The sequence below is a fragment of the Gobio gobio genome (genome assembly GCF_949357685.1).
Source record: "Gobio gobio genome assembly, chromosome: 1".
NCBI classification, from domain to species: domain Eukaryota; kingdom Metazoa; phylum Chordata; class Actinopteri; order Cypriniformes; family Gobionidae; genus Gobio; species Gobio gobio.
The window spans coordinates 51551010-51577622 of NC_137097.1; the positions used below are offsets into that span (position 1 = coordinate 51551010).

At 38.8% G+C, this 26613-nt stretch overlaps 4 protein-coding genes and 1 long non-coding RNA gene across 5 annotated transcripts in view; 2 read left to right on the forward strand and 3 right to left on the reverse strand.

Annotated features, from left to right (window-relative positions):
* Positions 1-6211, reverse strand: part of LOC307131715 — a 13686-nt gene extending 7475 nt beyond the window's left edge. The window contains exon 1 of the long non-coding RNA XR_013817206.1: positions 6076-6211. This is a non-coding gene — a long non-coding RNA (uncharacterized lncRNA). The remainder of the gene's footprint in view (positions 1-6075) is intronic.
* A 141-nt stretch (positions 6212-6352) lies between these two features.
* Positions 6353-8528, forward strand: cox6a2 (cytochrome c oxidase subunit 6A2). Its single transcript, XM_079825557.1, has 4 exons — positions 6353-6494; positions 7756-7833; positions 8060-8202; positions 8322-8528. Exons 2-4 carry the CDS (start codon positions 7758-7760, stop codon positions 8409-8411), a joined length of 309 nt encoding a protein of 102 aa, XP_079681683.1. The 5' UTR covers positions 6353-6494; positions 7756-7757; the 3' UTR covers positions 8412-8528.
* Positions 8529-9468: 940 nt separating this feature from the next.
* On the reverse strand, positions 9469-18367 carry armc5 (armadillo repeat containing 5). The gene is made up of 7 exons (XM_079825545.1): positions 17398-18367; positions 17239-17269; positions 15788-15898; positions 14765-15662; positions 13278-14083; positions 13054-13186; positions 9469-11387 (listed from the first exon to the last, which is right to left on the reverse strand). Exons 1-7 carry the CDS (start codon positions 17818-17820, stop codon positions 10142-10144), a joined length of 3648 nt encoding a protein of 1215 aa, XP_079681671.1. The 5' UTR covers positions 17821-18367; the 3' UTR covers positions 9469-10141.
* A 296-nt stretch (positions 18368-18663) lies between these two features.
* On the forward strand, positions 18664-20351 carry LOC307131742 (uncharacterized protein). Its single transcript, XM_079825580.1, has 2 exons — positions 18664-18899; positions 19476-20351. The coding sequence occupies exons 1-2, from the start codon at positions 18806-18808 to the stop codon at positions 20108-20110; spliced, it is 729 nt and encodes a 242-aa protein (XP_079681706.1). The 5' UTR covers positions 18664-18805; the 3' UTR covers positions 20111-20351.
* On the reverse strand, positions 20302-26368 carry LOC307131735 (uncharacterized protein). Its single transcript, XM_079825569.1, has 4 exons — positions 26207-26368; positions 25584-25874; positions 23975-24215; positions 20302-21705 (listed from the first exon to the last, which is right to left on the reverse strand). Exons 2-4 carry the CDS (start codon positions 25872-25874, stop codon positions 20999-21001), a joined length of 1239 nt encoding a protein of 412 aa, XP_079681695.1. The 5' UTR covers positions 26207-26368; the 3' UTR covers positions 20302-20998.
* Positions 26369-26613: the final 245 nt, after the last annotated feature.

Below are 26613 nucleotides of genomic sequence, written 5' to 3' on the forward strand. Positions count from 1 at the left end.
AGTGAATTGAAAAAGAAAGGCAAAAAATATACTAAAAAAACACAAAAAGATTAAAAATGGTTCGACTCAGACTGCAGAACATTAAGAAAACAACTTAGAAAATGATCAAATCTGAAACATAAAGAACCAAACAACACAGACATAAGATCTGAATACTGTTCAAAACTAAAACAATACAAAGACACAATTAGAGTGAGAAAGCAACACCATCTGACCAAAAGTTTACAGGAAATAGAACACTCAATAAACAATAATCAGTTCTGGGATATGTGGAATAATCTGAGCACAACTAAACCACAAGACCTACCAATACAAGATGGAGATATCTGGACAAAGCATTTTGGAAAATTATATAAAGAAATCCCACCAAAACAACTCAATGACAATTATAATCTGATCAAAATCTACAAACTTATGAAGAAAGAATTAAAAAGAATCAAAATCCACTTGACTTCCCAATTACACACGAAGAATTGACAAACAAACTCAAAAGCCAAAAAAGTAAGAAATCTTGTGGTCCTGACAGCATCCTGGGTGAAATGCTGAAGCACAGCACACCTGAGCTGCAGGCGGCTGTGCTCAAACTATTCAACACTGTACTTAGTTCAGGCTGTTTTCCTGACATCTGGAGCCAAGGACTTATAACCCCAATCCACAAAAGTGGAAATAAATTGGACCCTAATAATTTCAGAGGCATTTGTGTGAGCAGTAATCTGGGGAAGTTATTTAGCAGTATTTTAAACAATAGAATTGTAAACTTCCTTAACGAGCACAATGTCCTGAGTCCGAGTCAGATTGGCTTTCCTAAAATCACAGAACTACTGACCACATTTACACCCTACACACACCCTAATCAATAAACACGTAAAACAGACCAAAAATGGAAAAATATTTGCATGCTTTGTCGATTTCAAAAAAGCATTTGATTCTATTTGGCACAACGGATTATACTACAAACTTTTACAAAGCGGTGTAGGGGGTAAAGTTTATGACATCATAAAATCAATGTATTCGAACAACAAATGTGCAATACGAATTGGCAACAAACATACAGAATTCTTCACTCAGAAGAGAGGAGTGCGGCAGGGCTGTAGCCTGAGTCCAACGCTGTTCAACATTTACATTAATGAACTAGCGGTGCAGCTGGAACAGTCGACAGGCCCTGGACTCACTCTAGGAGACAAAAACATCAAGCTCCTGCTGTATGCAGACGACCTGCTGCTGCTGTCACCCACTGCACAGGGACTACAGCAGCACCTGGACCTGCTGGAGAACTACTGCCAGAACTGGGCCCTGGCAGTGAACCTCACAAAGACCAACATTATGGTCTTTCAGAAAAAGCCCAGATGTCAGGAACACAGACACCAGTTCAGTCTAAGCAGCACCGCCCTAGAGCACACGATGCAGTACACTTACCTCGGCCTGGTCATCACTGCATCAGGGAGTTTCAGTATGGCAGTGAATGCTCTCAAAGACAAAGCTCGAAGAGCTCTTATGCCATTAAGAAAAAATTCCAAAACATTGACTTACCAATTCCAATCTGGTGTAAAATATTTGATAGTGTGATTCAGCCCATAGCGCTGTATGGAAGTGAGGTTTGGGGTCCACTCAGTGATCGGAGCTACACTAGATGGGACAGACATCCAACAGAAGCCCTACACACAGAATTCTGCAAACTCATCCTAAAAATACATAGAAAAACACCCAATAATGCATGTAGGGCAGAATTAGGCCGATTCCCTTTGATTATTAATATGCAAAAAAGAGCCCTCAAATTCTGGATGCACCTAAAAGCAAGTCCCACAGAATCGCTACATTTTAAAGCGTTACAAACCCAAGAACTGAACCCCGAAAAAAGTCCCCTCAGTCAGCTGGTTCTGAGACTGACTAACCCGACTAACACTCTACTAACACTAACCAGTCTCAGACCAGCACTGCTTCTCACACAAACATCAGAATAAACCAAATTATCAAACAATCTAAGAATACATATCTGGAACATTGGGATCAGGAAACTAAATTACAAAGTAAATTACAATTCTATCGAACTCTAAAGTCAAATTATGAATTGGAAGAATATCTCCAGAGTGTCAGAGACACAAAGCAGAGACGGATCCTGACCAAGTACAGGCTCAGTGCACACAGTCTGGCCATCGAGACGGGCAGACACAGAAAGAGCTGGTTACCCAGAGAGCAAAGGGTGTGTGTTCACTGTAGGACAGGAGAGATCGAGACAGAGACGCACTTCCTCCTTCACTGTCAAAAATACATGTCCATAAGAGACCTCTACTTTAACAAATTCAGTACATTAATAAAAAACTTTACAGCCATGACTGAAGTAGATAAAATAAAGATAATATTAGGAGAGGGACAGACAGCAGCACTGGCTGCGAGATACGTGTGTGTGTGTGCCACAGCCTGAGAGACAGCAGGTGAATGTGTGTGTAATGTGTGTATGTTGCGTCTGACCTCAGTGTGTTTCCCTATTGTCCACCACAGTGACCCTCAGTACATGTGAGTGTATATATATGTTAAAACACTGTGGTATCAAATGTTCTAATTTGTTACACTGTTTATTTAAGTTTAAGTTATGTTGTAATATTTTCCTCTATTATATTGATGTTTATTATCATCATTAATATTATTATTAATGTTCACGTATAATTATTTATGTTCATATATGTATTATTATTTATGTTCATGTATTCCTAGCTTTGGCAATATTGTACAATTTACATTCATGCCAATAAAGCAATTTTGAATTTGACAGACAGACATACAGATATAGACAGACAGACAGACAGAGGTAGATGGATAGACAGACATACAGATATAGACAGACAGACAGACAGACAGATGTAGATAGATAGACAGACAGACAGACAGACAGACAGACAGATAGATAGATAGATAGATAGATAGATAGATAGATAGATAGATAGATAGACAGAATGACTAACAGAGAAAGAGAGATAGATGGATAGATAGACAGACACAGATAGACAGACAGACAGAAAGACAAAATATAGGACTTCTCCATCCAGTAATATTCCTGCTTTCCAGTATCCTGCTGACACAGTCAGACAGGGACAATATTGGTGGTACATTCTTCCATGTCAAAGATTTGCTTAAGAGTCTGCAGCAAGATGCCTTTAGCAAAAACAGACAAGCACAGTCCTGTCCTGCGCCAAGACATACAGAGAAATGAGACAACAAGAAAGGGGGAGAGGCTAAGGACAGACAGAAAGCTAATTGTGTTATTTTAAATGATCGAGAAAGGACTCAACAATATGTTTTTACATTTTTTCTTTTTATCTTTTCTATTTATTACTATAATTAATCCTGTAATATACATGTCTTCAATTCTTACTATTCAAAAGATACAGTAAAAACTAATATTATATGTTTTAGCAATATAAAACAGCCATTTTTATTTTAATTATTTAAGAATGTATTCTTTTCAGCATCATTACTCCAGTCTTCAGTGTCACATGATCCTTCAGAAATCATTCTAATATGATGATTTGAAGCTCAAGAAACATTTATGATTATCAATGTTGAAAGCAGTTGTGCTTGTGTAATATTTTTTATGGAAATCTTTATTTTGATTCTTTGATTAATAGAAAGTGTAAAAGAACAATTATTTTGAAATGGAAAGTTTTATAACTTACTAAATGTCTTTACTGTCACAATTTAATGCATGCTTGCTAATTAAAAGTAATAATTTAAAAAAAAGATCACTTTATAGCCCTGTCTTTGTCCAGTCTCTCAATACATTTCCTTCCTATCCCATCATCTTGTCAATATTTTGATCCCTGTTTCTTTTCCTCTAAAAATCTGTCTGCCAGACGGTCCTGCGACAATGCCCATTTCACACAGGAATCCTCCCCCCTTAAAAACGACTGACCACATAACGATGTTGATTTCCTTTATCACAGCATGTGCAGCCAAACAGACTGGAATTAAAACGTGCATGACCAGTAGGTGAAAACAGAGTGGGTGTGAAAATATTTCAAAAGAGGAGGAAGGCAGTCCGAAAAGGATTCTCGTAAATACCTTTCAGTGTAGATACTAGTTACATGCATCCTCTGAAGACACTGAGCATGGCCTCCTCTGAGGGTGGCTGCATGTGCCAGTGATGATATAGTGTCATGTTTCTGACCAGTCTCATGGTTAAAGATTTCTGAAGCTTTTACTGTGGATCTAGTCAAAACCAAAGAAATCTTTACTACTCTGTATATACACATATTCAACTGTGTTGAGTCTACATGTCTCCTTAGACTCAAAATTGTGCCAAGTTTACAGAAACAGGTGTATGCTAGATTAACCAGGAGAATGCAAGAGAAAGAAAAGCCGTTCTCCGCGTGAGCTTGGAAAATGGCTCTTCATAGACAAACGCGCATAGCAATCAAATGCTGGTACTTGTGCGGATACTACTCACTTGTGTTAAAACATGCTTTTTACCAGCTTCTCTCCGCGTCTGTGTGTGTACATGCAAGACGGCGATTCTGCCCACAAAAACATCGGAGCAGACGCTCAGACGGACATTCTCGATGCCCGGATAACTCCTGGCCTGGGCTGCAGGATGACTTCATGCCTGGCACTAATGTCTGTTTGTATCGCAAATATGGAAATGGAAGTTGTGCAGACAGCGATGTGCAGACGACTCTGTAGAATGAGATTCACACGTTTAGGCTGCACAAACTGGTTGAAAGAAAAATGTGTGAATACACATTCAGGAGCATGTATCACTATTTGGCTTATATCAAACGATTCTGATTCTACTAAAAAATGTCACAGCTTTTCCAGCACAAAGCTGCCATATAGTGATTGCCAATTAGCTGGCCAAATCATCTTTTTTTTTTTTTTTTTTTTGCCTGTATCCAAAGCAAGAGTTGTGTGTATAGAACACTTCTAAAGGTTACTGCTCTTGTTACAACATGTCTTTCGGATCCTATTCTTGGCTTATGGTGGACAAATGCACACAAACGAATAGAGAATATAGTCAGAACACAATTTCATGCTTCACGAAACAGCCCTGAAAAATCAAAAGAAGTGCAAAATCGCACTCAGGTGAGTTTATTCAAGTGGGAGAAATTATGAATTGAAACTTCTATGAACGAACTCCTATGCTATGATGAGCATAACTATCTTTAGAACAACAGAAGGGCCTTTTTCTTTTTGAAGTACAAGCAACTCACAAAGGAAAGGAACTTGTATTATTCAGACGGCAAGAGGATTTAAAACGGGGACCACTAAATACAAAAACTAGCAAGACAAGCAAACCAGCTTTAAGAAGAAAAACAAATTCAGAAGGGAAATGGTAGCAAATATCAGTCACATGACTGTATAGTGCATACAGTATGGGATAAACACGAATTTCTAAGTGATAGAAAAAACATTATAGATATTGTCTATGGTAATAATATGTAATAACTAGATCAATTGTTGTATATTGCATTTGTTAATAATTCTGATAAGCTACTATAGGACAATACATCTAACAATCAGGCCAACAACATTGTTCATTGCTGTAATGCAGCTGCCAGAAATGTAAGACTTACAGCGCCACCTTTTGACATGTAAGTAGGCTACATACTAGCTCTTTGTTCAACATTGATTGAGTAGCTACATAAATATGACCAGAACTTATAAGTTACATGCAAAACAACATAGGGAAACCAGTAAATAGTTTGAGTATACAAAATAAATGAATAGGCCTAATCTGAAACAAAAATAGAACGTAGGGTTATCGAGGCCTATAATTATGGCGTCTAAATGACCAAACAGCAAACATTAGCAATCAAATTACGTGTTTAACTTATGAATATTAATAAGGACTTGCTGACATTACTTGACGAACGCTCCCCGACGTCCAGTCACACAAAGTAATTCATATTTTGTAAAGCAGTCATCAAAGTGAGACTCGTAAACTCGCGCTCGAGTGTGGTGTGGTAGAGGCATCAGAACAGCGGAACTCAACCGTTTGTCAAAAGAGAAGTGTAGTAGGCCTACTGAACATGTGAAAACAACGAGAGAAAAACTGCAAGAATGAGGTGACATAAGGTCACTTACGGTCCCAGAGTCACGTACACACAAACACGAAGAAGTGTAGGCTATAATATAACTCCCAGCTGTCAACTGAACAGCTACAATTCCTCCTTAACTACTTTATCTTTTCTACATTTTTATATATTCAATCCAATACCCGTGAGCTGACATAGTCCTACAAAACAATGAAAGACAGTTTGTGTTTTCTTAACTTATAATCACAGCTCCCTCTATCTCTCCATTACAGATCTGCCCAAGCACTTGACCAAATATAAACTTCATGATTCTTGGCAGACTGACAGATTTCAGCAGGGAGGAGTCTCGTGGTTTAGGCCAGGACAGAGCAAAGGACAAACAGACAGAGGTGTAGAAAGAGAAAGTGGCTAACAACTGAGGAAAAAAAGGACAAAAACACCTGACCACCCTCTTTGAAAGCAGAGAACGTAAGTGTCCTTTGCATTAGATGTATCGTTTTAGCTGCTTTATACTGTTGGTGTTAGATATTAAGAGCACTGGAGGAGCATTTAATTCCTTTAACAGCAGTAAAGCAACACATGACCCACAACAGAGAGCCTGTTTGTCCTTGTGCGCGGGACATGAGGCTGATCAAAATAATCTCGTCTAAATGTAAAAAATGTTTTTCTATTAATGCTACATATGCAAAGTTTTTAGGGGGGGGGTTAAGATATCAAATAACATTCAGCGTTGAAGGACAGGAAAAACTGCTATGCTTTTAAACGGACGTGATAAGCAACAGGCCACAGCCAATAGCTAATATATGAAACCATATAAAAGTATTAATTTATTTAATTCATTAATTTTATGTAACATACAAACAGTTTTAAAAAACATTCAAATCCTTCTCTTAGCTTTATAAAGAGACCATTGAAAGTTTACATGTACGTAATGGAGATGCATGCAGGTTTGGTCATTATTTGACCTTAAACTTTTTCCATCACCTTCGCTTTGAACTGTCAAAACCACAGGCTAAATGTGCACACGTTTTCTGCCATGCTTCCGTTTTCACCTTTTTGATTAAGGCACTATTAACAAATATCACTGAATCTTAAGCCATTCACACACTGTATGATTTTGGCCACGACAGTTGACATTTCACGGTTTTGTGAACAAGTACAAAGTTGTTACATTTGACTTTTGCACAACTTCTCTCGCATAAAACCCATCTTTATCATTTTATAATCTGTAATATAATATTGTGAATGTTTTACATAAAACGTTAAGAAATTGATACTTCTATTCAGCAAGGATGCATTGCATTGAGTATTACATTCAAGACGACATTTGTTAATTATGTTTTTATAGATTTTCAGTGCTGTTCTTTTGAACTTTATATAAATATATATATTTTTTTTTAATCAAAGAAAGAAATTAAGCAGCACAACTGTTTTCAAATGATAATGTTTCTTGAGCAGCAAATCATCATAGACTGGTTTCTAAAGGATCATGTGACACTGAAGACTGGAGTAATGATGCTAAAAATTCAGCTTTGCCATCACAGGAATAAATATCATTTTACAATAAATAGAAAACATGTTTCGAATTGTAACAATATTTCAAACATTACTGTTTTGCCTTTATTTTTAATCAAATAAATGCAGTTTTGGGGAACATAAGGCATAACATATATTACGATCCTGAGATCTAGATCTTGAAATGAAATTTTTCTTACTGTCTTTGCTTCAGAAATGGCGATGTCACCCACTGCTATGGTGGCCCGTCGGGCTCTCGCGGCTGCATCACAAGGGAGCCATGAAGGAGGAGGTTTGAGATGGCTTCATGCGTTTAAAAAAATCAAGAATATCTATATATTAAAATAAAGTATTTTCATTTACATTCCACATGTAAAAATACTGACACAGAATCAGATCATATTATTCAAAGAAATAAATTGCACAATATTCAATCATTTGGTGACCATTTGGTTATAGGCCTATATTATGCTCATCAGCATTACATGAAATGTATTAATGATTTGAATTAAAAACAGCAAGGACCTGGAAGATCCTGTCCTTCGTGTTGGCCCTGCCAGGTGTGAGTGTCTGCATGGCAAATGTTTACATGAAGATGCAGGCCCATTCCCATGATAACCCAGAGTTTGTGCCATACCCACACCTCCGCATCCGGACCAAGGTGCATATATTCTTCTATATATTCAGACTTCTCTCTGATCCAGAATAAAATGTTGATGCCTTCAAGGCACATTACAATTAGACATGGGTCCTTCAAGTAACTTCATGTTTGTTTCTCAGCCATGGCCCTGGGGTGATGGGAATCACTCCCTCTTCCACAACTCTCATGCAAACGCTCTGCCCACCGGTTACGAGGGATCTCACCACTGAGCGCGACGCCCCCTGCTGTCTGAACTGATGCCAACACACACAGTCTCCACTCAGCGGCGACCGACGGACAAGCTTTTAACAGTTTAAAACAGAAATAAACAACCGTGTTCACATGAATTCTTTGTATGCACCTTAATAAGAAAAGTATCCGGGGGGTATTCCAGAAAGCAAGGTTAACTTATCGTCACATATACCTTGAACTCTCGGTTGATTAGCCCAAACCTTGCTTACTCGAGGTATGCTGGTTCCAAAACGAGTCCAGGAGTAAGTTTAGACAACCCAGAGTATGTTCCTGGTTACCGCTCAAGACATCCTCAACAGACCAACGAATCAATGATTCACCATGAAAACAGACGCTAATAAAAAGCGCGCCATTCGACTCCCTCTTCTTCTTTTGTTTAATGGCGAGTTACATAACCTACTTAGTGCACATCGCCACCTATTTGGTGGTTGTACAATCATCTTTTCGTTTAAATAAGTAATCTTAAAAAAATTATATTGTTTGTGTGATGCTAATTAATTGAATGCAGATCCATGTGTGAGATGACAATAAAATACATAATACATTTAATTGAGTTCACATTTCAACTTATTTTTTAGAATTAGTATATAATATTGTATATTATATAACTGAAACAAATTTCGTTTTATTAATAACTAAATTATATATATATATATATAAAACACATCTGAATACCTCAGACATCTGAATAAGTCCAGAGCAGATTATGTTCAGACAGTGAGTTGCTATGGCTACTTACATACCCTGAAAGTTACCTCCGTTTTTGGAACCGAAAGTTGAGATTATCTGCTAACTTACTCTTAAACATACCCGGGTATGTCACATAACCTGCTTTCTGGAATATACCCCCGGTCACAGACAGTTAATAGTATTTTAAGCAGGTTTTCTTTAATCGCCTGAATTGTAGATTCTTTATTCAGACTTGCCGTTAGAATGAAAATGTTCCTTGTTTCCACAGCGTTTTACATAATGTTGCCACAGGGACAACCCAAACAAAAAGTCTTGACCGGAAAAAAAAAAAAACTTAAGAAATTGCTCAAAATCCAAACAAATCAGATTTAATTTCTTGAAGACATTGTAGACAACATTAATGCAGGGCTCATTTATTGAGAACCACTCTCTGCCTTCTACCAACACTTGGCCATTTCCATTACTCAATTTCTCATATATACAGAAAAAAAAGATAGCACTCCAGCAAACATCATATATAAATCCAGATTTCTATACAAAAAGAAAAATATAGCAAACATAAACAGCTCTTTCTCTGTGACGTTCTCTTATTCACATAACATACTGTACAAGATCACATGCTAATTCTGGATGCACCCTGATGAATGTGGCATCAGCATTAAACCCTTTTTTGGCAAAATAAGATGAATAAATGAAAGAAAATACAAAAACAACTTCTAAATAAAAAAAGTACTTACAGTTGGTCATTCTAATCCATATACAAACACGTCTTGGGGGGAAAAAAACGTGAGGATGAAAGTATTAGGAATTAGAATTCTAAATATTTATCAAAATATTTTGAGAGCTACTTGCTAACTAAAATTTCACAAGAAAGATTTTTTCCATCTTATCCCAAATGCCCCTGGAATCCAGGAATTCCCAATCCCTTTCTGTATATTGTGTGTGCATTAAAGCAGCTACTAAATGGGTTTACACCAACAATTAATTACATTCATTTCTATTCACTACTGTTCGCCCTCTAGCTGAGGGCTGTTTTGACAAGGTTTAAGATGTCCTGCCTCAGCCCTTTGGTGCAGTCCGCCTCTCGCGCCAAGCGCAGGAAGCAATCAGCGGACAGAGAGGGGTGAAGGGGTGCAGGATGGAGCCCCTGAGGTTGCAGCAGTATAGATAGACAGGCCTGGCCCAGTCGCAGGTAAGAGTAGCGCTGTGAGAACCAGTACACTTGTGGTAACAGAGACCTCAGCCAAGCTCCCTTTGTGTCCCTGTCTGAAGAATTAGCTGATGATGGAACTTGTTTGGTACTCTGAGAGGGTTTAGAATGTTGTTTGGAACACTTTGACACTTCAGTTTTAGTCAACTGTGGTGATCCTTCAGGACCCTTGCAGACTGAACCCACATCCATTCTGCTGGTCGTTGTAGTCTCGTTTGAACAGCAACGTTTGGTCAGGCTCCTTAGGACAGAATAGAGAAGACCGACACACAGGTCCTCAGCTGCCCTTTGTAAACCAGGGACTAAAAACCTACAAGCCCCAATCATCATTTCGGCAAATGGGGTTTTCTGAAATTCCTTCTCTTCTGCCAAGCATGATTCAAACTCGTCCTGTGCTCTACCCAGCCCAGCAGAGACTAGAGAGGCCAAAACCAGACAATCTGTTTCTTGCTTTGACACATGGTCTTTGTTTCCATCAGTCAAACGACATCCATGCAGGTAGTGGAGAACTGGTAAGAGCATCCCACTGTTTACATCCTTGATCTGGATGGCCTCACCTTTAGCTTTCTGTGCCTCCCCGAACCCTCCCATCAACAGGGCTCTGAAATATTCAGACCCGACCTCATTGGCTCCCTCTTCCCCAGTGACAGCCTCATGATTGGCTAGGAGAAGGGTTCCGTCATCAAGAAGGAAAGTTAGATCATGAGTTGCTTTTAGGTAAGGACACAAACGGTTCTGTTGCGGTTGGGACTTATCTAGAACTTGGGTTGTCTCCATTCTGGAATCCATGCTACAATTCTTTATGTCCTCCTTGGAAACTGACAGCAGATTGGAGAGGCAGCCAATCAGGAGAGAGACGTACAGGAATTTAAATCTCAAAGAGGACACTTGCTCAAGAGGATGCAACCAGCCGGCAAGAAATGTCCTACATTTGTCAGACTGTCCATCTTCATTATCATCATCATCATCATCATCACTGTGACGGCCAATGAGTTCAAGAGCTGCTGCTAGCCCGCCACTATCCAGCAGCAGCTTCTTCAAAAGAACTCGGTTGCTGAAGAAGGAAAAAAGGAGAAGGTGGTCAAACCAACAATACAAAATACAATTCATACATTCATTGACTTGAGTACACCTCTTCCATGATGAACATGTTTTTAATTACTGTATTAAAATTGATTTGGTATTCAAAATTCAGTCAGTGCAACTGCCTAAAAATTAAATTTTCTTTTTTATATAATAGTGTTCAACGGTGGAATTCCTGGTGAAAAACTGTTCCCTGTTACCAATCAGGGAAATAAGGGTGCTTTCACACCTGCCTTATTTAGTTCGGTTGAATCGTACTAGAGTTCGTTTTCCCCTTTGGTGTGGTTCGTTTGGTCAGGTGTGAAAGCAGAAATCGCACGCGGGTGCGCACCAAAAGCAGACCAAACAAGCGTACCGAGACCTCCTTGAAGAGGTTGTCTCGGTACGCTTTCAAAAGAACTCTGAAGCGGTTCATTTGTGGAGAGAACGTGATCCGACCTCAAACAGACCCAACTACAAAAAGTACTGATCCTTTTTGGACTAAACCAGCTGCCGTAGTCAGCTGCGCTGTGCATTAAGTGATGAGTAAGTGTTTGTTGACAGTTTGCACTTTAGCATGGCAGCTCGCAGACAAACTTGTAATAGTAAGGAGGTGCGGAGCCTCATAGACATTTGGTCTGATGACCATATTAGGTCCCAACCTTCGAAAACTCACAAGAACAGCGCAATCTTCTCATTGTTTAGCAAATAACTCCGGGAAAGGGGGTTTGATAGATCTGTGGAACAGTGCCTGGTTAAGGCAAAGAAGCTCCGCCAGCAGTACATCCAAGTGCGGGATGCACTTAATAAAACAGGCAGCTCGGGTAAGGAGAAAGACAAGGCGATGGCCAATGAGTGATGTGGAGGTTGTCATGTGACTGCATTTTGGTTCGTTTCAACTGGTTCGGACCAAAGCAATCAGTGTGGTGTGAAAAGGAACCAAAAAAGCTGCAAAATGCTACAATGTATAATTGTTTGCCCTTGGTTCGGACCAAATGAACCGAACTAGAGATGTGAAAACACCCTAAAACTAAAAGAAAAAAAAACACTAAAAGAACCCTTTACCCCTATGAAACATGATTAATGACTATGAGTCAGTTGTCAGTACACCTACATACACACAATAAACAAAATATTTTTTTCTGACTGCCATTTGCAGTGCTTCTTGCAAGTTATTTTATTAAAGCTATAAGTACAGTTTTGTACTTTTGTCTGACTTTCTAACTTTTTTTTATGCTTCAAATGAAATTGTCATGGTTTTAAGCACCTTTTAGCAGGTTGGTTTGGTTTAACGTTCATAATTCATTAACAAAGACTGTTTTACATTCCTATGGGAAAAATACTTCCCAGAACCAAGGCCACAGTAAATGTGGCTGGGCTCTGTGGCACTCAATAATCATTATCAGTAAAATAAAACAAAAAAAACAAACATATATACACATACACATACATACACACATACACACACACACATATACATATATACACTTTTTACCTTGAAAAATATATTTAAAAACTTGAAAATACTGATTACAATTAATCTTTTCTTTAAAAAAAACCCCAAACAAGTAAAAACATGTTTCACATATTTTGTCATTGACCCACATATAATACACTATAAAAGAATTTTAAAGATCCTGAAAGGCAATATCTCATACCTGTTAATCAGAGGCAGAGAAAGGACACAGTACAGCTTGTCAGATTCGGCGCCTGACAGCATGATATGTGTAAGAACTCCAGAGCCGAAACCAGACTCACTCTGAACCCTCAGATTACTGAGCAGACACAAACCTGAGGAGTCAGAAAGCATATTAGCTTCAACTGAACAGCAGTCGTCTTAAATATAATATGCATCAATACTGTATATTAAAAAGTCACAAACCTAGTTGTGTGATTTTGCCTTTGACCTTTTCTGATTGTCTGTCTATTCCTCCGTTGCATCCCCCAATCTCCTCTCCTCTCACACACAGTCTCTGTCTGATCAGAGCCACGGATCCAGTTCTAACCAAAGCCTGCAAGCAGTTCGGGTTGCAGCTGAGTCGCCCTAGCATCCGAAAGCACCGCCCGCTGGGGTCATGGTGCTGGGTGAGGTAGTACAACAGCCCGGAGAAAACATTCGTGTTGATGAGCGCTGTGCTGGGGTCTGAGGCATGGGAGAAGCGCGACAGGAGCAGAAAAATGGGGGATTCTGGGGCCCAGGCCTCAGGGTGATACGGGTGATGATAGACTGGGGTTTTTGACATCACAGGGGGGCTCTCCAGGGCGACCACACCGTAGCAAGAGGAGGATGCAGAAGAGGTTGAAGATGCACGGAGTCTCTTTCGGGGGGGAGAGGAGATTTGGAGGGGAGATGAGGGGGTGATGGAAGGTTTTGTCACTGAAGACGGTTGCTCGGACTGAGGGGTGGATGTACAGGAGGGCTGTAAAGAGGAAGGTGACCCTGGTATGTTTCGAGGAGAAACTGGAGTGGAGGTGGAAGTGGAAGAAGACAGTCGGATGGGTTTAGAGCGGTTGGAGGGAGAAAAGTGGGGCGGACGCAAGGTCGTGGTTTGTGAAAGCTCTGGGCAAGGTGTAAGTGGTGATAATGAGACGGAGGATTGAGGGCTGCCACCAAACACATCAGATCCACTAGGAGATTCAGTCAGCTCACCCTCAGATGAGATCAGACCCTCAGATACCAGCCAAGACCTGGAGGAAGAAAAGCACACAGATGAAACGGAGCAACATAGAAGCTATTCTTTTTCCATATAACACATATATAAATGTGAATAACTGCCATTTATCATATCACTATAAAGGGTCAAACTGCCAAGTGTAAAGCTTATATGGTGTGCATGTTCCCATGTACTCCTTGCTTTTGTCAATTCACTATCCATTGATAATAATTCACTAACAATGTTGTTTGAAGAAAAATGCTAGAATCTAGAAAATGTATGTCAGGTTTTCCCAATAAGGGCAGTTTTACATGTTGATAAATTGTGATACACGTTTAAAATAATATATAAAAGGTTTGATTTTCCCCTTCTCATCAACTAATTTTTTTTAAACATTTTGTACACTAAAATAAGATGCCATTTTATTCAGAAAAAAACCCGAATATTAATAATATTTGACAAGAATGTATTACATTTAAAGTAAGACAAATCTATTACTAGAGCAAAAAATGCAGAACTTACTGCACATTACTTTACTAAAAATGGGCAGTATTAGTCGGAGCTTTGTTAAAATGCCAATTGTGAAAATATGGTATGACTGGGATGTTCATGTGTCAAATTTTAATTATCATTACATCTATGCAAAAACAAATAATTAATTATTACATTCATGATTTTGTGCTCTCTGATTTTGGTAAAGCTATAAAGAACTGACCTGAGGCTCAGGAAGCTGGAGGATCCTGACGTCTGGTCTTTACTCGCATCTTCCCTCTTGTTCCCTTCAAGGGCTGAGAAGTCAAAAGAGTCAAAACACGAGGTCATCAGTTCAGTGCATGGAAAGCTAGAGGACAGGCTAGTGTCCATCTTTCCTGCGGTCAGTTCTTCTCCGTGAGCAAGCTCCACCAACCGCTTGATCAGCAATGGCACCAACCCAAGCTCCTGCAGCTGTTCAAGAGCCGATTCATCGTAGACAAAGTCCACACAAGCTAGAAAAGCAAAACGAGTGAGTGGGTGGTTTTGATGGGCGGATAAAAAGCTGATCAGCACCTCCAGTCCCCCGATCTCCTTTATTTTTGCCCTGTTCACAGCCTCTCTGCAGCACAGGCACAGGGCCTTGAAGAACACTCCCGATTTCAGAGGGTCCTTCTTCACCTCCTCTGCGAACTTCTGAATGACTCCCAATGAGCCAACCAGTGGCCTCAGGCAGCCTTGAGAGCACAAGTTAGCCAGAGTTTTCAAAGCTAGCTCTTCCAAAGGACGACCACATTCTCCTGAGGCGAGGACCCCCAGCTGAGTCAATGCGCCAGACCTGGACATCTCCCTGGCGCACTCAGCACTGCAACCTCTGGTCAGCTCATGAAGGGCACGAAGAGAAGCCCGTCTCAGACCTAAAGGGTACTCTGGAGCAATGAACAAAGCAAGAGATGGAAGAGCCCCTTGTGAAAGCAGCAGGAGTCGGTTCGCCGGCGTGTCAGAAAGGTAAATGAGTGCCCGGGCAGCAGATTGGAGACATTCCACCTTTGGAGCGCAGAGTTCAGGAGTTGGAGTAAGTGAAGAGGGAGAGGATGGAGGTGGAGAGAGAGACAGGCAGAGCAGGAGAAGTGGAACACCGCCTGAGTGAGAGAGACAGAAATATAATGATTTTATGACTCAGAGTTCTTTACAGTCTGTGACTGTATATAATAGCGGAGGAGCAATTAAAAAACATGAATTAAACACAGGGGATTCTGGGACTAACCTGCAGAGTGGACCTCAGCAGAACCCTCCGGGTCCATGGCAAGATTTCCCAGAGCTCGTGCTGCTCGATTTTGCAACGTCTCCACAGAGACATTCCTCTTGAGGACATCCACTACACAATTGAAAGATCACCGAGTGAGCAGAGACCAAAAAAATGTACACTCACAATGACAGTGATCTGCACAAATAAAGCGGCCTGAAGTCACATGATATGAGAGATAGTAACCCCTGGCAACAGGACTTGGTTGTGTCCAGTGACACAACAACGATAAGAAAAATTCAACTATGTAAATTAGCAGCATTTTTAAAAATGCAATATTTCCCTTTCTAAAATAAAAGTACGTTTTTGCACTGATGCAAAAGAAGAACCATTTTAGCTTCCCCAAAGAACCTTTCAGTGAAGAAGCTTTTTTATTTATTAGTGTGTGAAGAATATTTTAATGATCTAAATAACTATTTCCCACTATAAAGAACCTTTTGTGCATTGGAAAGATTCAATGAATGTTAAAGGCTCTTCACAGAACCATGAAACTGACGTTGCAATAGTCTTTTCTATTGTAATATATATCTGAGCGAAGCAGCTTCTCAAATTAGACAAAATGTAGAGTGGGACTTGATTTTGTCCATTGGGAATTGATTGGATCAATTAAAGGGGATATTATATGATGTTATTTTTAAAGGTCATAATTTTGATTATCGGGTGAAATATTATAGTTTAACGTACTTTAAGAAATTACATTATTTTTCACATACTGTACATTATTGCAGCTCCTCTATTCTCCGTTTGTCTGAAACATGATGATTTCTACCAGAGTGATCTGATTGGCCAGCTGACCCACTGCATTGTGATTTGCCTCAAGTATGTTTTGGAAATTTAACGACCCGAACCATAATTGGGAGCTTCAGCTTGCAATGCTTCTAAAGCATTTGCAAACACAGTTAATAATAATTTCATTGGTTTTACCGCATCTGTTCGAGTCAAATTAGATTCGGAAAATGCGAATGATGAAGCCGATCGATCGGAACCAACTTTGCAAGCACGTGAGCAGTCTTTGTATATAGCCAGCATGTACTCTCCCAGGTTCAGGAAGCTGTCCTCTGTAAAATGCACTGTACACAAGCAAACTTATAAATAAATATGAACCTCTGATTAAACTCTGAATGCATTTTGCTTTATCATCTAAACATACAACGTCTCCGTGACATGACAACAACACTTCAATTCGCTGAAACCTCGCCTTCTTTCTTTGCGTATGCCTTTGGGTGGGCATTATGCTAATATTTCACATTATGAGGTGGACGTTTACGGAAGTAATATCTGGACTTTGTTTGAGGCATTTTAGGCAGGTGTGGGTCAGTGTCCTCTGTTAGATAGAATAAATAGCTTTGTGGGACACTAAGAGCTTTGTAACTTTGCAGATCTTCAGAATCAGAAGGCTTTGAGTGACTTACCAACGACAGATATGCCATCCAGCTTTCTTACCTATAAGAATAATAAAAAAAAAACATTAATTAGAAAACATTAAACTAAAAAATAAAAGCAACATATATAAATCAATACATGCTTTAAACATTAGACCAAAATTCTGTCAATATCAGCATGTTTCTTACTTCTACTCTCGTCCCTTTTTCAGTGCAGCAGTTGGCCAGTATGCTAAGTGCCAGGTCCAGAAACTTCCTGGAGCTTTCTGGTCGCTTGAGGAGATCCAGCAAAGGAGGGAGTCCTCCTCGTGATTGGTAGCGGGCTATCCTGCCGCCACCACCTTTGATGTGCTGGGTCCGAATGGCCACCAGTGCCCTCCATTGACCAGCTTTGAGTCTCTTGTCTGCATCCCTGGCTTTGCCTCCTCCAGTGATGGGTTTATTGTCAGCTCCTGTCAGTCCACTGCTGGGACTGTCTGCTAATGTGCTCGTTTTGGACAGCTGAGCCAAACACCAGGTCAGTGAGGATTCTGGGAGAGCGGCGGATGCCTCCAATGTGCTGTTTGAACTTTTTGAATTTCGTTTAATTCCTTGTTCTAAAGGTGTAGACATGATGAATAAGGAGCCCAGAACCACCTCCCAACCACCACCCCCTCTTTTGTAACTTATTTTTTTACTTCTCAATATTGTAAGGTATAACAATATTTCAGTGGATTTAAATAAGTTTGCTACAATACCGATCACTTATATCAATCAAAAAAAAGAAAAATAAATTAATAAAAGAAAAAGAACACAGGAACTAATACAAACTTCTCCTATGACCGAAACATTTCATCCAAAGAGAAACAAACATTTGAAAACTACAAATACCGTGTTCACCAAACAAAGCAAGCCCAAAGCAATGGCTTCTGGGAAAAGAAGTCTTTTAACCGTGCGATGTATTTCATTACGGCCTACAATGGGTGGTAGGCCACAGAAAATAAAAACATTGAAAGTGCTGCCTGAAAGTTATCTATTTGGGTGTATTTTGATGTTTCGATGAAGAGTGAGAAGGCTTCGTTAACTGTTCATCTTACTCACGTCAAATTTCCTACGCGCTACAAAGCGCAATCTCCTCAGATTTGCACAGGCGCCATCTTTTAGTAGAGCGACAAACAGGAGGGTTTTTCAGAAAGGGGGGGGCATTTGCAGACTCGACCTCTTTAAAGCATATGGGAGTTGTAGTTTCAGGACAGCTCAATTGATATATTTATATAATGTTTGAGAAAACGTAACAATAAAAAAGGAATTAATTCATACATGGAAATATTCATTATCATAAGGAACAAAAACAGGCCGTGCGTTTTGACGTTCTACCTTTGCGGGCGAAAGACTTGTAAAAACAATGGCATGCATTTCCCACAAATCCTCTGTCACACGCAATGTTCATTTCCGGAAAAAATACACCACCACCCTGTCCATCGCTGTCTGCTGCAAACGAGGTCGTTGTTATTATCACCGCTGTTGTCGACGCGTGAAAAAAACTCATCGCTGGAGTTGTTAAAATCCACGATTAGTCGTAATAACGCTTGACGATATAAATACAAATAAATGCAACATGGAGGTCATTGAGTCAGTTGTCACAGAATCCATTGAGGTGGAGGACTCGACAACAACGGTTATGACTTTGGAGAGCGAAAAGTCAAAAACAGGTGAGATGTGAGTAAGTCAATGCAGGAGTGTGCACACTGGGCATCTCCAGCAAGGAGGACACGATGAGCCTGATGAAACTGATTGTGATTGGCCTTTACACCAGTTTTAAGTTACTTTAGATAGTTTCAGACCTTCAAAACAGCAGATTTATTATGGTATAAATTAACAAATCATTTTAATTTGGTTTAGTTTGTATGTAATATTTAATTGATATTTTTGTGATATTAATAAAAATAAGTTAACGTAATAATTATATACACGTTGTATTATTATGCAAGTGACATAAGTGGGTTTTCAGTACAATAAACATTAAGATTTTAGTTTTTAAAAGTGTTTTTTTGTTTAATTTCTCCATATCAATCTCAAACTGGTTTGTTAGTTTACCAGACTAAAAATCTGAATGTTTATTTTACCAAAATCCTACTGTTACTTGCACAATTTTAAAAAGTGTATAAATACATATAAAACCAACTGAACATTGAATGTTACATTTTTTGTATTTATTACAATTCTTCCCAATCCTAAATATTTGGTTACATTCTTGTACTGAAATAACTCTTATTTTTTTTATTCAGAGTTTGTGTGGACACTACAAGCTACATGGCATCTGGTCCACGTTCGTTTGGACATGGACCCCGAGTTTGACCAGCCTGTGTGCAAAAAGAAGAAGCTGTGGGAGACCGTGGCCGAGAGGGTGACTGCAAAGCTACGTGCCGATGAAGGCTCAGATGTTTCAGTCAAAGCCTTCGAATGTGACCTGAAGTGGAGAAACATGCTAGCGACGTACCGCAAAAATGCGGAGCGAGCCAAAAGACTAGGGACCAATAGTGTTCACTGGGAGTTCTTCAAGGAGATGCATGAAGTGCTGGGAAGGAGCTACGAGGAGGTTGAGGCCCAGCGCAAGGCAAAGCTTAATGGCACTAAACTGGGTAAGGCCATAGCCAGTAAACGATTTACCCCAATTCTGCCCACACCCACAGTTACAGCTTCACAGTTACCCAACGCCAGGCCTCCTCAGGATTTGCTGCAGTTGTACCTGGAGCTGCAGGAGAGGAAACTGAACATGTGGGCTCAGCAGAAAGCTCTGGAAGAGAGGAAGATTGAGGCCATCAATAATCTGGCACGTGCCATCACTTGTCTATCTCAGAACAATGCCATGCAAACACCCAAAGAGTCTGTTGTGTCGGACACCCCTTCTACTCAGCAATAGGAATTAGTCATGTTTTTGCCGTCGTCTTTTCAGATTAAAAAATATATATTTTTAGATATGTTGAACCTTTTTCAGAGAATTGAACAGTATGTTAAAGTATGCTTGGTTTTCCTTTCCTCCATTATTAGTTGTAAAATATTACGGCGCAGTTTAAATGGTCACATTCGTGTAAAATGAGTAAAGACAAGTTGTACATTGTATTTTTGTGTTTTAATAAAAATCATACACCACAAGTTTTTCCAAAATATTTCTGCAAGGCTTTTTTCCCCCCCTCAAACCACCAAATACCCATTAATTAAACACAGAATTCCAATATGAAATTGTACAGGTTTTTCATCCACTACTTTTGTTAAACTAGGTCTATGTCAGAGCTTTAAAGGGCTAGTTCACCCAAAAATGAAACTCACCCTCATATCATTCCAAACTTACTTTTGTTCATCTTGACAACACAAATGAAGAGATTTCTGTCCCTCCATTGATTGTTGAAAAAGCTTAAAAAGACACCGGAAAGGAAATCCATATGAATTGAGCGATTTATTCCAAAATCATCGCATTATGATGAACAGATTTAAGTAAGGCTTTGGTTCATTTAAAATCATGCCTTTTAAAGTGATCTTGTCTCTTTAGACGAGTTCAAGTAAACTGCCAGATTCATATAGATTACATTTACAATTGTATCTTTGAACATATGATGCGTGGTTGCATGTACGTTCAATGGATAGACATAAATGAGAGAATATAAAAAAATATCTTTATCTGTGTTCTGAAGATGAATTAAAGTCACAGGTTTGGAATTAAATAAGGGTAAATGCTCAGAAAATAAAAAAATTTGGGTGAACTATACCTTTATAAATGCGAATCAGTGTCAAAATCTTAATGTGTTCCTGATTACAATGAACTATAAAGAAGATTCATTACAGTCTCTCTCATTTTCACCCCAGCAGCATCTTTGTTTACTTCCTCCACATCTTCCATTGTGCTTTTCTCTACCAGTCCCTTTGTCACGTCCCCCATATCCAGAAAAACATTGTGTAATAAACAAGCGGTCAGAACCACAGCTTTTGCCCTATCGTAATTCCCCATATCCAAATATCTCAATTTCTGGAATCGCTCTTTTAGGTCAGCCACAACCTGGTTGAATCGGCCTAAATGGGTTCCCAGCGATCTGTTATAGAGGTTTTCCTGTGGGCTTCGACCTGTTGAAAATGGAGTCAGTATTTGTTCTGTGAGCGGGTATCCAACTCCGGCTATCAAGCAGGTCCCTGGAGGCACCATCTCGGGGTGTTGCTGAAGCCTTTTAGCTAATGCACTTCCTCTGTCTTTTTCTGAACCTTTGCTGATGTGGCAGTAAATGAAGCGGCCCTTGTCATTGCAGACCAATTCCAAGTTCAGCCATGAATCTGGATGTGGTTCAATCTTAAGTTTCTTGGCTTCCGGAGCCTCGCCATCGCTGTCCGGTTTGCCAGCGGGAAGGCGGATGGGTATGCGTGTGTCACACAGCACCCCGAGCACTCGAGGAAGACCTCTCTTCTCCAGACCCTCATTGGGACTCAGCCAGCTGGAGAAAGGAAGCAGATGTTGTGGGGCCTCCTCTGCTACAGAGGGAGGGAGAAAAAAGCTGTACAATGAGTAAACCTGCTGATCATTCGCTCTCCTGTCATTTTGATATTATTGCTTTTCTCACATAGCTGACGATAAATCTTGCTTAAAGGGATAGTTCACCAAAAATGAAAATTAGCCCATGATTTACTCACCCTCAAGCCATCCTAGGTGTTTATGACATTCTTCTTTCTTTTAAGTTTAAGTAATAAGCTAGATATTTTATTTTATAAAGTTTTAAATATGGATATTTTTCTTACAAAAATGCATTGCTTCGCTTCAGAAAGTGTTTACTAACACCCCGGACCCGTATGGAGCACTTATTATGGATGGATGCACTTTTTTGGGCTTCAAATTTTGGGCTGCCATTCACTGTCACTATAACACTTGGATTAACCAGGACATTTTTAATACAACTCTGATTTTATTCATCTGAAAGAAGAATGTCATATACACCTAGGATGGCTTGAGGGTGAGTAAATCATAGGCTAATTTTCATTTTTGGGTGAACTCTCTCTTTAACTGGAAGGATTTGGCTGATTAATGCTTTTCCATCCCAGCCAGTATATTTCACTTCATCATCATCATTCAGATTTATATTTAGAATTTAGTACTACTACTTTGTCTATCTATATTTGCACTTTTTTAGTGTTCTACTGTCATGTGTTAATGAGAATGTATTTGTAACGTATAAATCATAAATACAAATGTTTCTAGGTTACATTTTGGTATGTCAACAAACTAAATGAAAATGAGAATTTCAGAATTTATTCTATTTCAGTCATTTTATTTCAAATAAAGAAAAAAGTTTTGGTTTTGGTTAACGATAATAGCCCTGGGGGGTATTCCAGAAAGCAAGGTTAACTTACCGACACATACCCTGAACTCTCGGTTGATTAACCCAAACCTTGCTTACTAAAGGTATGCTGGTTCCAAAAACACATCCGGCAGTAAGTTCAGCCAACCCAGAGTATGTTAACCATTGCTGCATTCCAGTTCGTTTTTATTATGCCCTTCACTCGCTAACTTCCCTCCGTGTCGTTCACTCGGATGTGCGTCATTGCTTACGTTGCATGAGTGCCCACTACTGGAGGAACCTTTGCAATGGACTGAACTGGAACGTCCTAACTAAGCCCTTGATCACTTGGAATCCACAATGGAGTTGATTTATTATTATGTTTTTCCCTTACAAAATTGATTAATGCAGCATTTTATATGTATACAGGCATGTTTCGGTTGTTTTAAAAAAATTATTAAAATATCATAGAGTTGTTTGTGGTGGGGTAAATTAAACATGATATGCGTTGACGTCACAATCGTGTTGCATTGTGGTATATGAAGCTGCCTGAAGTGTACATGTGAAGTAGACTCGCTCCCTTGGACAAAATCGAGAGAGCAAGGGTCTGTCCATATAAACTTCTCTCGTCCACTCCACGAAGTGGAACGCACTTCAAAATGGCGGCGGGGATTCCCCCGAGGGGAAGTGCTTAGGGAAGTTCGCAAGTGCGTGTCTAAAAGTGGAGTGGAACGCAGCACATGAACATTCGACTTCCTCTTCTTTTAGCAACTTACATAACCTAAATAGTGCACATCGCCACCTATTTGGTGATTGTGCAATCATTTTTTCAATCTCTTCATTTAATAAGTAATCTTTATTCACTGAGAATAAGGATTATATTGTTTGTTTGATGCTAATTAATCGAATGCAGATCCATGTGTGAGATGAAAATAAAATAAATAATACATGTATTTTAATTGAATTAACATTTAAACATTACCTTGTTATAATAGCGCTTTAGAATTAACATATACCATTGTATATTTTAACTGTAAATGTATAGCACATTTAGCTATATTAATATAAATATTAATTATATTACACACATCTAAATACCTCAAGCGAAAGATGAGGTTATCTGCTTGCTTACCCTTAAAACATACCCAGTTATGTCACATCACCTGCTTTCTGGAATACCCCCCGGTCTACTCATGACAAAACAACACACAAACAGCTTTAACTTTCATTTCTACTATGTGCATGATGTCTATGATGAATAAATGCATGCTGTATTTTATGTATTTACATTTTACTTCACTGTGTGAAATCTAAATAAAATGTATCCTTCTGTATGTAGATAATTTATAAATAATTTACTAGTTCATTTATCTATTTTTAAAAGATTTTACCCTGTTGTTGTCATGAAAACAGCTGTAAATTTGACATGAAGTAACTGTTTGAACTAATCAACTGTTATTAGGTCGTACCTGTAGGCCACCGAATGAGCCGATCCTGTTGTGCGATCACTTGATCACAGAAAGAAAAGAAGATCCTGTGAATATTTCCCTTCTCCAGATGGAAACTAGAGGACACGCTGCGATAGCTGATGCGTTTGGACAGGAGGGTGAGGGACAGGAGGACAGTGTGTGACAAGGACAGTCGAGCTCTTCCAGACAACCGGTTCTTGCTGTAGCACGTGTTGGAGCTTTGCAGAAAACGTGTCACATACTGCAATAAACAACAAGACAACATAATGTGAAGCGTTGTTCTTGACGAGATTCCAAAGAGTGTGACATTACTCTTAAAGAACTCTAATTCAGAAGAAATCAGTATAGACAATCTTTGTAGTAACATTTTCATTGGTAATATTAATGTTTTAAAACAAAAATGTTGCAATAAGGATATAAGAAATGCTCTTTGTTCTGTGTCTTTTCCTGCAGCAAGATTCTTTTGGTCATCTTTATTTGGTGATATCTCATGGGTCAAAGCATGGAAATTGCCAAATAAGTTTTGTGTTAATAATAAAATTAAGGAAGTGTCTTACAAAATACTTCACAGAATTTATCCCGCTAAGCACGTTTTGGAAAGATTGGAGTTAAAAATTTCATATACCTGTGAATTTTGTGCACTGGAAAAAGAAACTATTTTGCACCTGTTTTTTCACTGCATTTACTCAAGATAATTTTGGAAAGATTTAGAAAACTTTATTAATAGAAAAATGAATTGTATGATAGAAATATGTGTATTTGATGTCCTTTTTTATACTCAGAATGATAACTTAGAATGCAAAGAACAACATATTATATAGTTATTGATTTTATTAGGAAAATATCATATACATAAAAAAAAGTGGGCTCAATGTAAACCAAATTTTTCACACTTTGTAAATGACTTTACATTGTATGTAAATCTCTTGGAACAAGCAAAGAACAAAAAAGCAATGAAAACATGTAATGCTTTGAAAGCACTGGACTTTATGTAATTTTTTGTTTGTATGTTTTGTTTTTGTTTTTTGTTTTTCATTTCCTGACAGCTAAAGTTAATGTGATATTATGAGGATGTAATACCTCATGTTCTTTTGGCATTGAATAAAAAAAAAAATAAAAAAAAAAGAATTAAAACAGCACATAGGCTTACTGATGGAGTAAAAAAAAAAAAAAACATAATGTGAAGCAGAAGTCCTAAACCTTTTTTAATTCCAATGCCCCAAGATTTTTCCAGTTGTTCGTGATTTACAGGATAAGGATTAATGATACAAAATGTTTATTTTTTTTACTCACATTTTTACCCGATAAAATATTTTAGAGCGTGGAATAACTAGAAATAAGTATCATTGCTACAAATAAAAAGTTAAGACACTAATAAATTTGTATTACTTTTCCAGGTAAAATTAGGCTAGCGTATGTATTCAGGTTTAGGAAGCCACAGGAATCCTGGATCTTCAATGAAACAAAATAAATATTAAAATAAGGTGGTTATTTTATCTCATGGCATCTTGAGGCCTCCTTGGAAGTTTCTGACTGAGGCACTGATGGAAAGAAGCATCACAGTTACTGTAAGATATATGATGTAAAGCGCATGAGACACCTGACCTACCTGTACGTTAGGATTTGCCTCCATGGCTTCAGTAACTTGTGAACGCTGCAACGCGCACTCGGACAGCAGAGGAGTCACCTTTTGCGCCAGATCTGGTGGCTTTGTATCCTCCTCTTGTTGAGAGGCTGACTGCTGCTGAACCAGGGCCACCAGGTCAGCTCCAATCATCTCTTCAACTGCACGGTCCAGTCGCTGGTCAAGCTCCCAGTGAGACAGCGGCTCCCATTCAGCCTGGATGACGTCCATTATCACCCGTCCTGCGGCCGCTACCTTCTTTTTACGAACCTCCATCTAGATGCAATTTTTAATCGGATTAATGCAAATTAGGCGAAAACGGGTGATTTCGGTCAAAGCTAGCCTAGCCAAATAAGTTTGTTTTTCCTAAAAACACGTTATACGTTGTTAACGGTGCTATTACAGCAGAGTAGCCGGAGTAACGTTAAATATCTCAGTTTAAGCAATAATCAGGGTAAAACCAGTGAGATATGTAAATAGATACTAGCGCTATAACTTCACCGTGCAGAATTAATGAACTAACTGGTGGATAGCTTAACTTGTGATTCAGCTAACAGAGAAATGCGATTCTGAAATACAATAAAAGTCTTAAACAATAAATTACTTACAGGCACGAATGTGATAAATTACAACTTGAAACCAAAACAGCCAAAAGATATTTGAACAGACAGATCTTTAAAACTGACGATCCTCTCTAACCATTAGCTTCTGTTGCTAGATCGATGGATTTACTGCGCATGCGCATATTCAACTGTTTGATCCTCTTAGGTATTCTTTTTCTCTTTTAACTTGTTTTTGACTCATGTTCATAAGACAAAATGACGTAATTATCTCATGACGTAAACACGTAGTTGACATCACACTATTTTTTTTATTTATTAATAAGGATCATATTTACGTTCCATGCGTGAACTAGTTACATGAAAAAAATACTATAGTATATTATAGTAAAATTACTCTAGTAAATACTAGTGTTTTTGATCCGTACTATAGTAAATATTCTACAGTAAATGAA

Bases quoted from the DNA above. Each gene is read 5' to 3' on its own strand.
- LOC307131735 (XM_079825569.1), bottom strand. From the start codon at position 25,874: ATGGAGGTTCGTAAAAAGAAGGTAGCGGCCGCAGGACGGGTGATAATG. The intron at 24,216-25,583 runs GTAGGTCAGGTG...TGTTTATTGCAG, and splicing joins AGGCAAATCCTAACGTACAG to TATGTGACACGTTTTCTGCA. The intron at 21,706-23,974 runs GTACGACCTAAT...CTCCCTCTGTAG, and splicing joins GCTCATTCGGTGGCCTACAG to CAGAGGAGGCCCCACAACAT.
- cox6a2 (XM_079825557.1), top strand. From the start codon at position 7,758: ATGGCGATGTCACCCACTGCTATGGTGGCCCGTCGGGCTCTCGCGGCT. The intron at 7,834-8,059 runs GTTTGAGATGGC...AATTAAAAACAG, and splicing joins AGGGAGCCATGAAGGAGGAG to CAAGGACCTGGAAGATCCTG. The intron at 8,203-8,321 runs GTGCATATATTC...TTTGTTTCTCAG, and splicing joins ACCTCCGCATCCGGACCAAG to CCATGGCCCTGGGGTGATGG.
- armc5 (XM_079825545.1), bottom strand. From the start codon at position 17,820: ATGTCTACACCTTTAGAACAAGGAATTAAACGAAATTCAAAAAGTTCA. The intron at 17,270-17,397 runs GTAAGAAACATG...TTATTCTTATAG, and splicing joins AAAAAGGGACGAGAGTAGAA to GTAAGAAAGCTGGATGGCAT. The intron at 11,388-13,053 runs GTATGAGATATT...TTCCTTCTTCAG, and splicing joins TCTCTGCCTCTGATTAACAG to CAACCGAGTTCTTTTGAAGA.
- LOC307131742 (XM_079825580.1), top strand. From the start codon at position 18,806: ATGGAGGTCATTGAGTCAGTTGTCACAGAATCCATTGAGGTGGAGGAC. The intron at 18,900-19,475 runs GTGAGATGTGAG...TTTTTTATTCAG, and splicing joins GAGCGAAAAGTCAAAAACAG to AGTTTGTGTGGACACTACAA.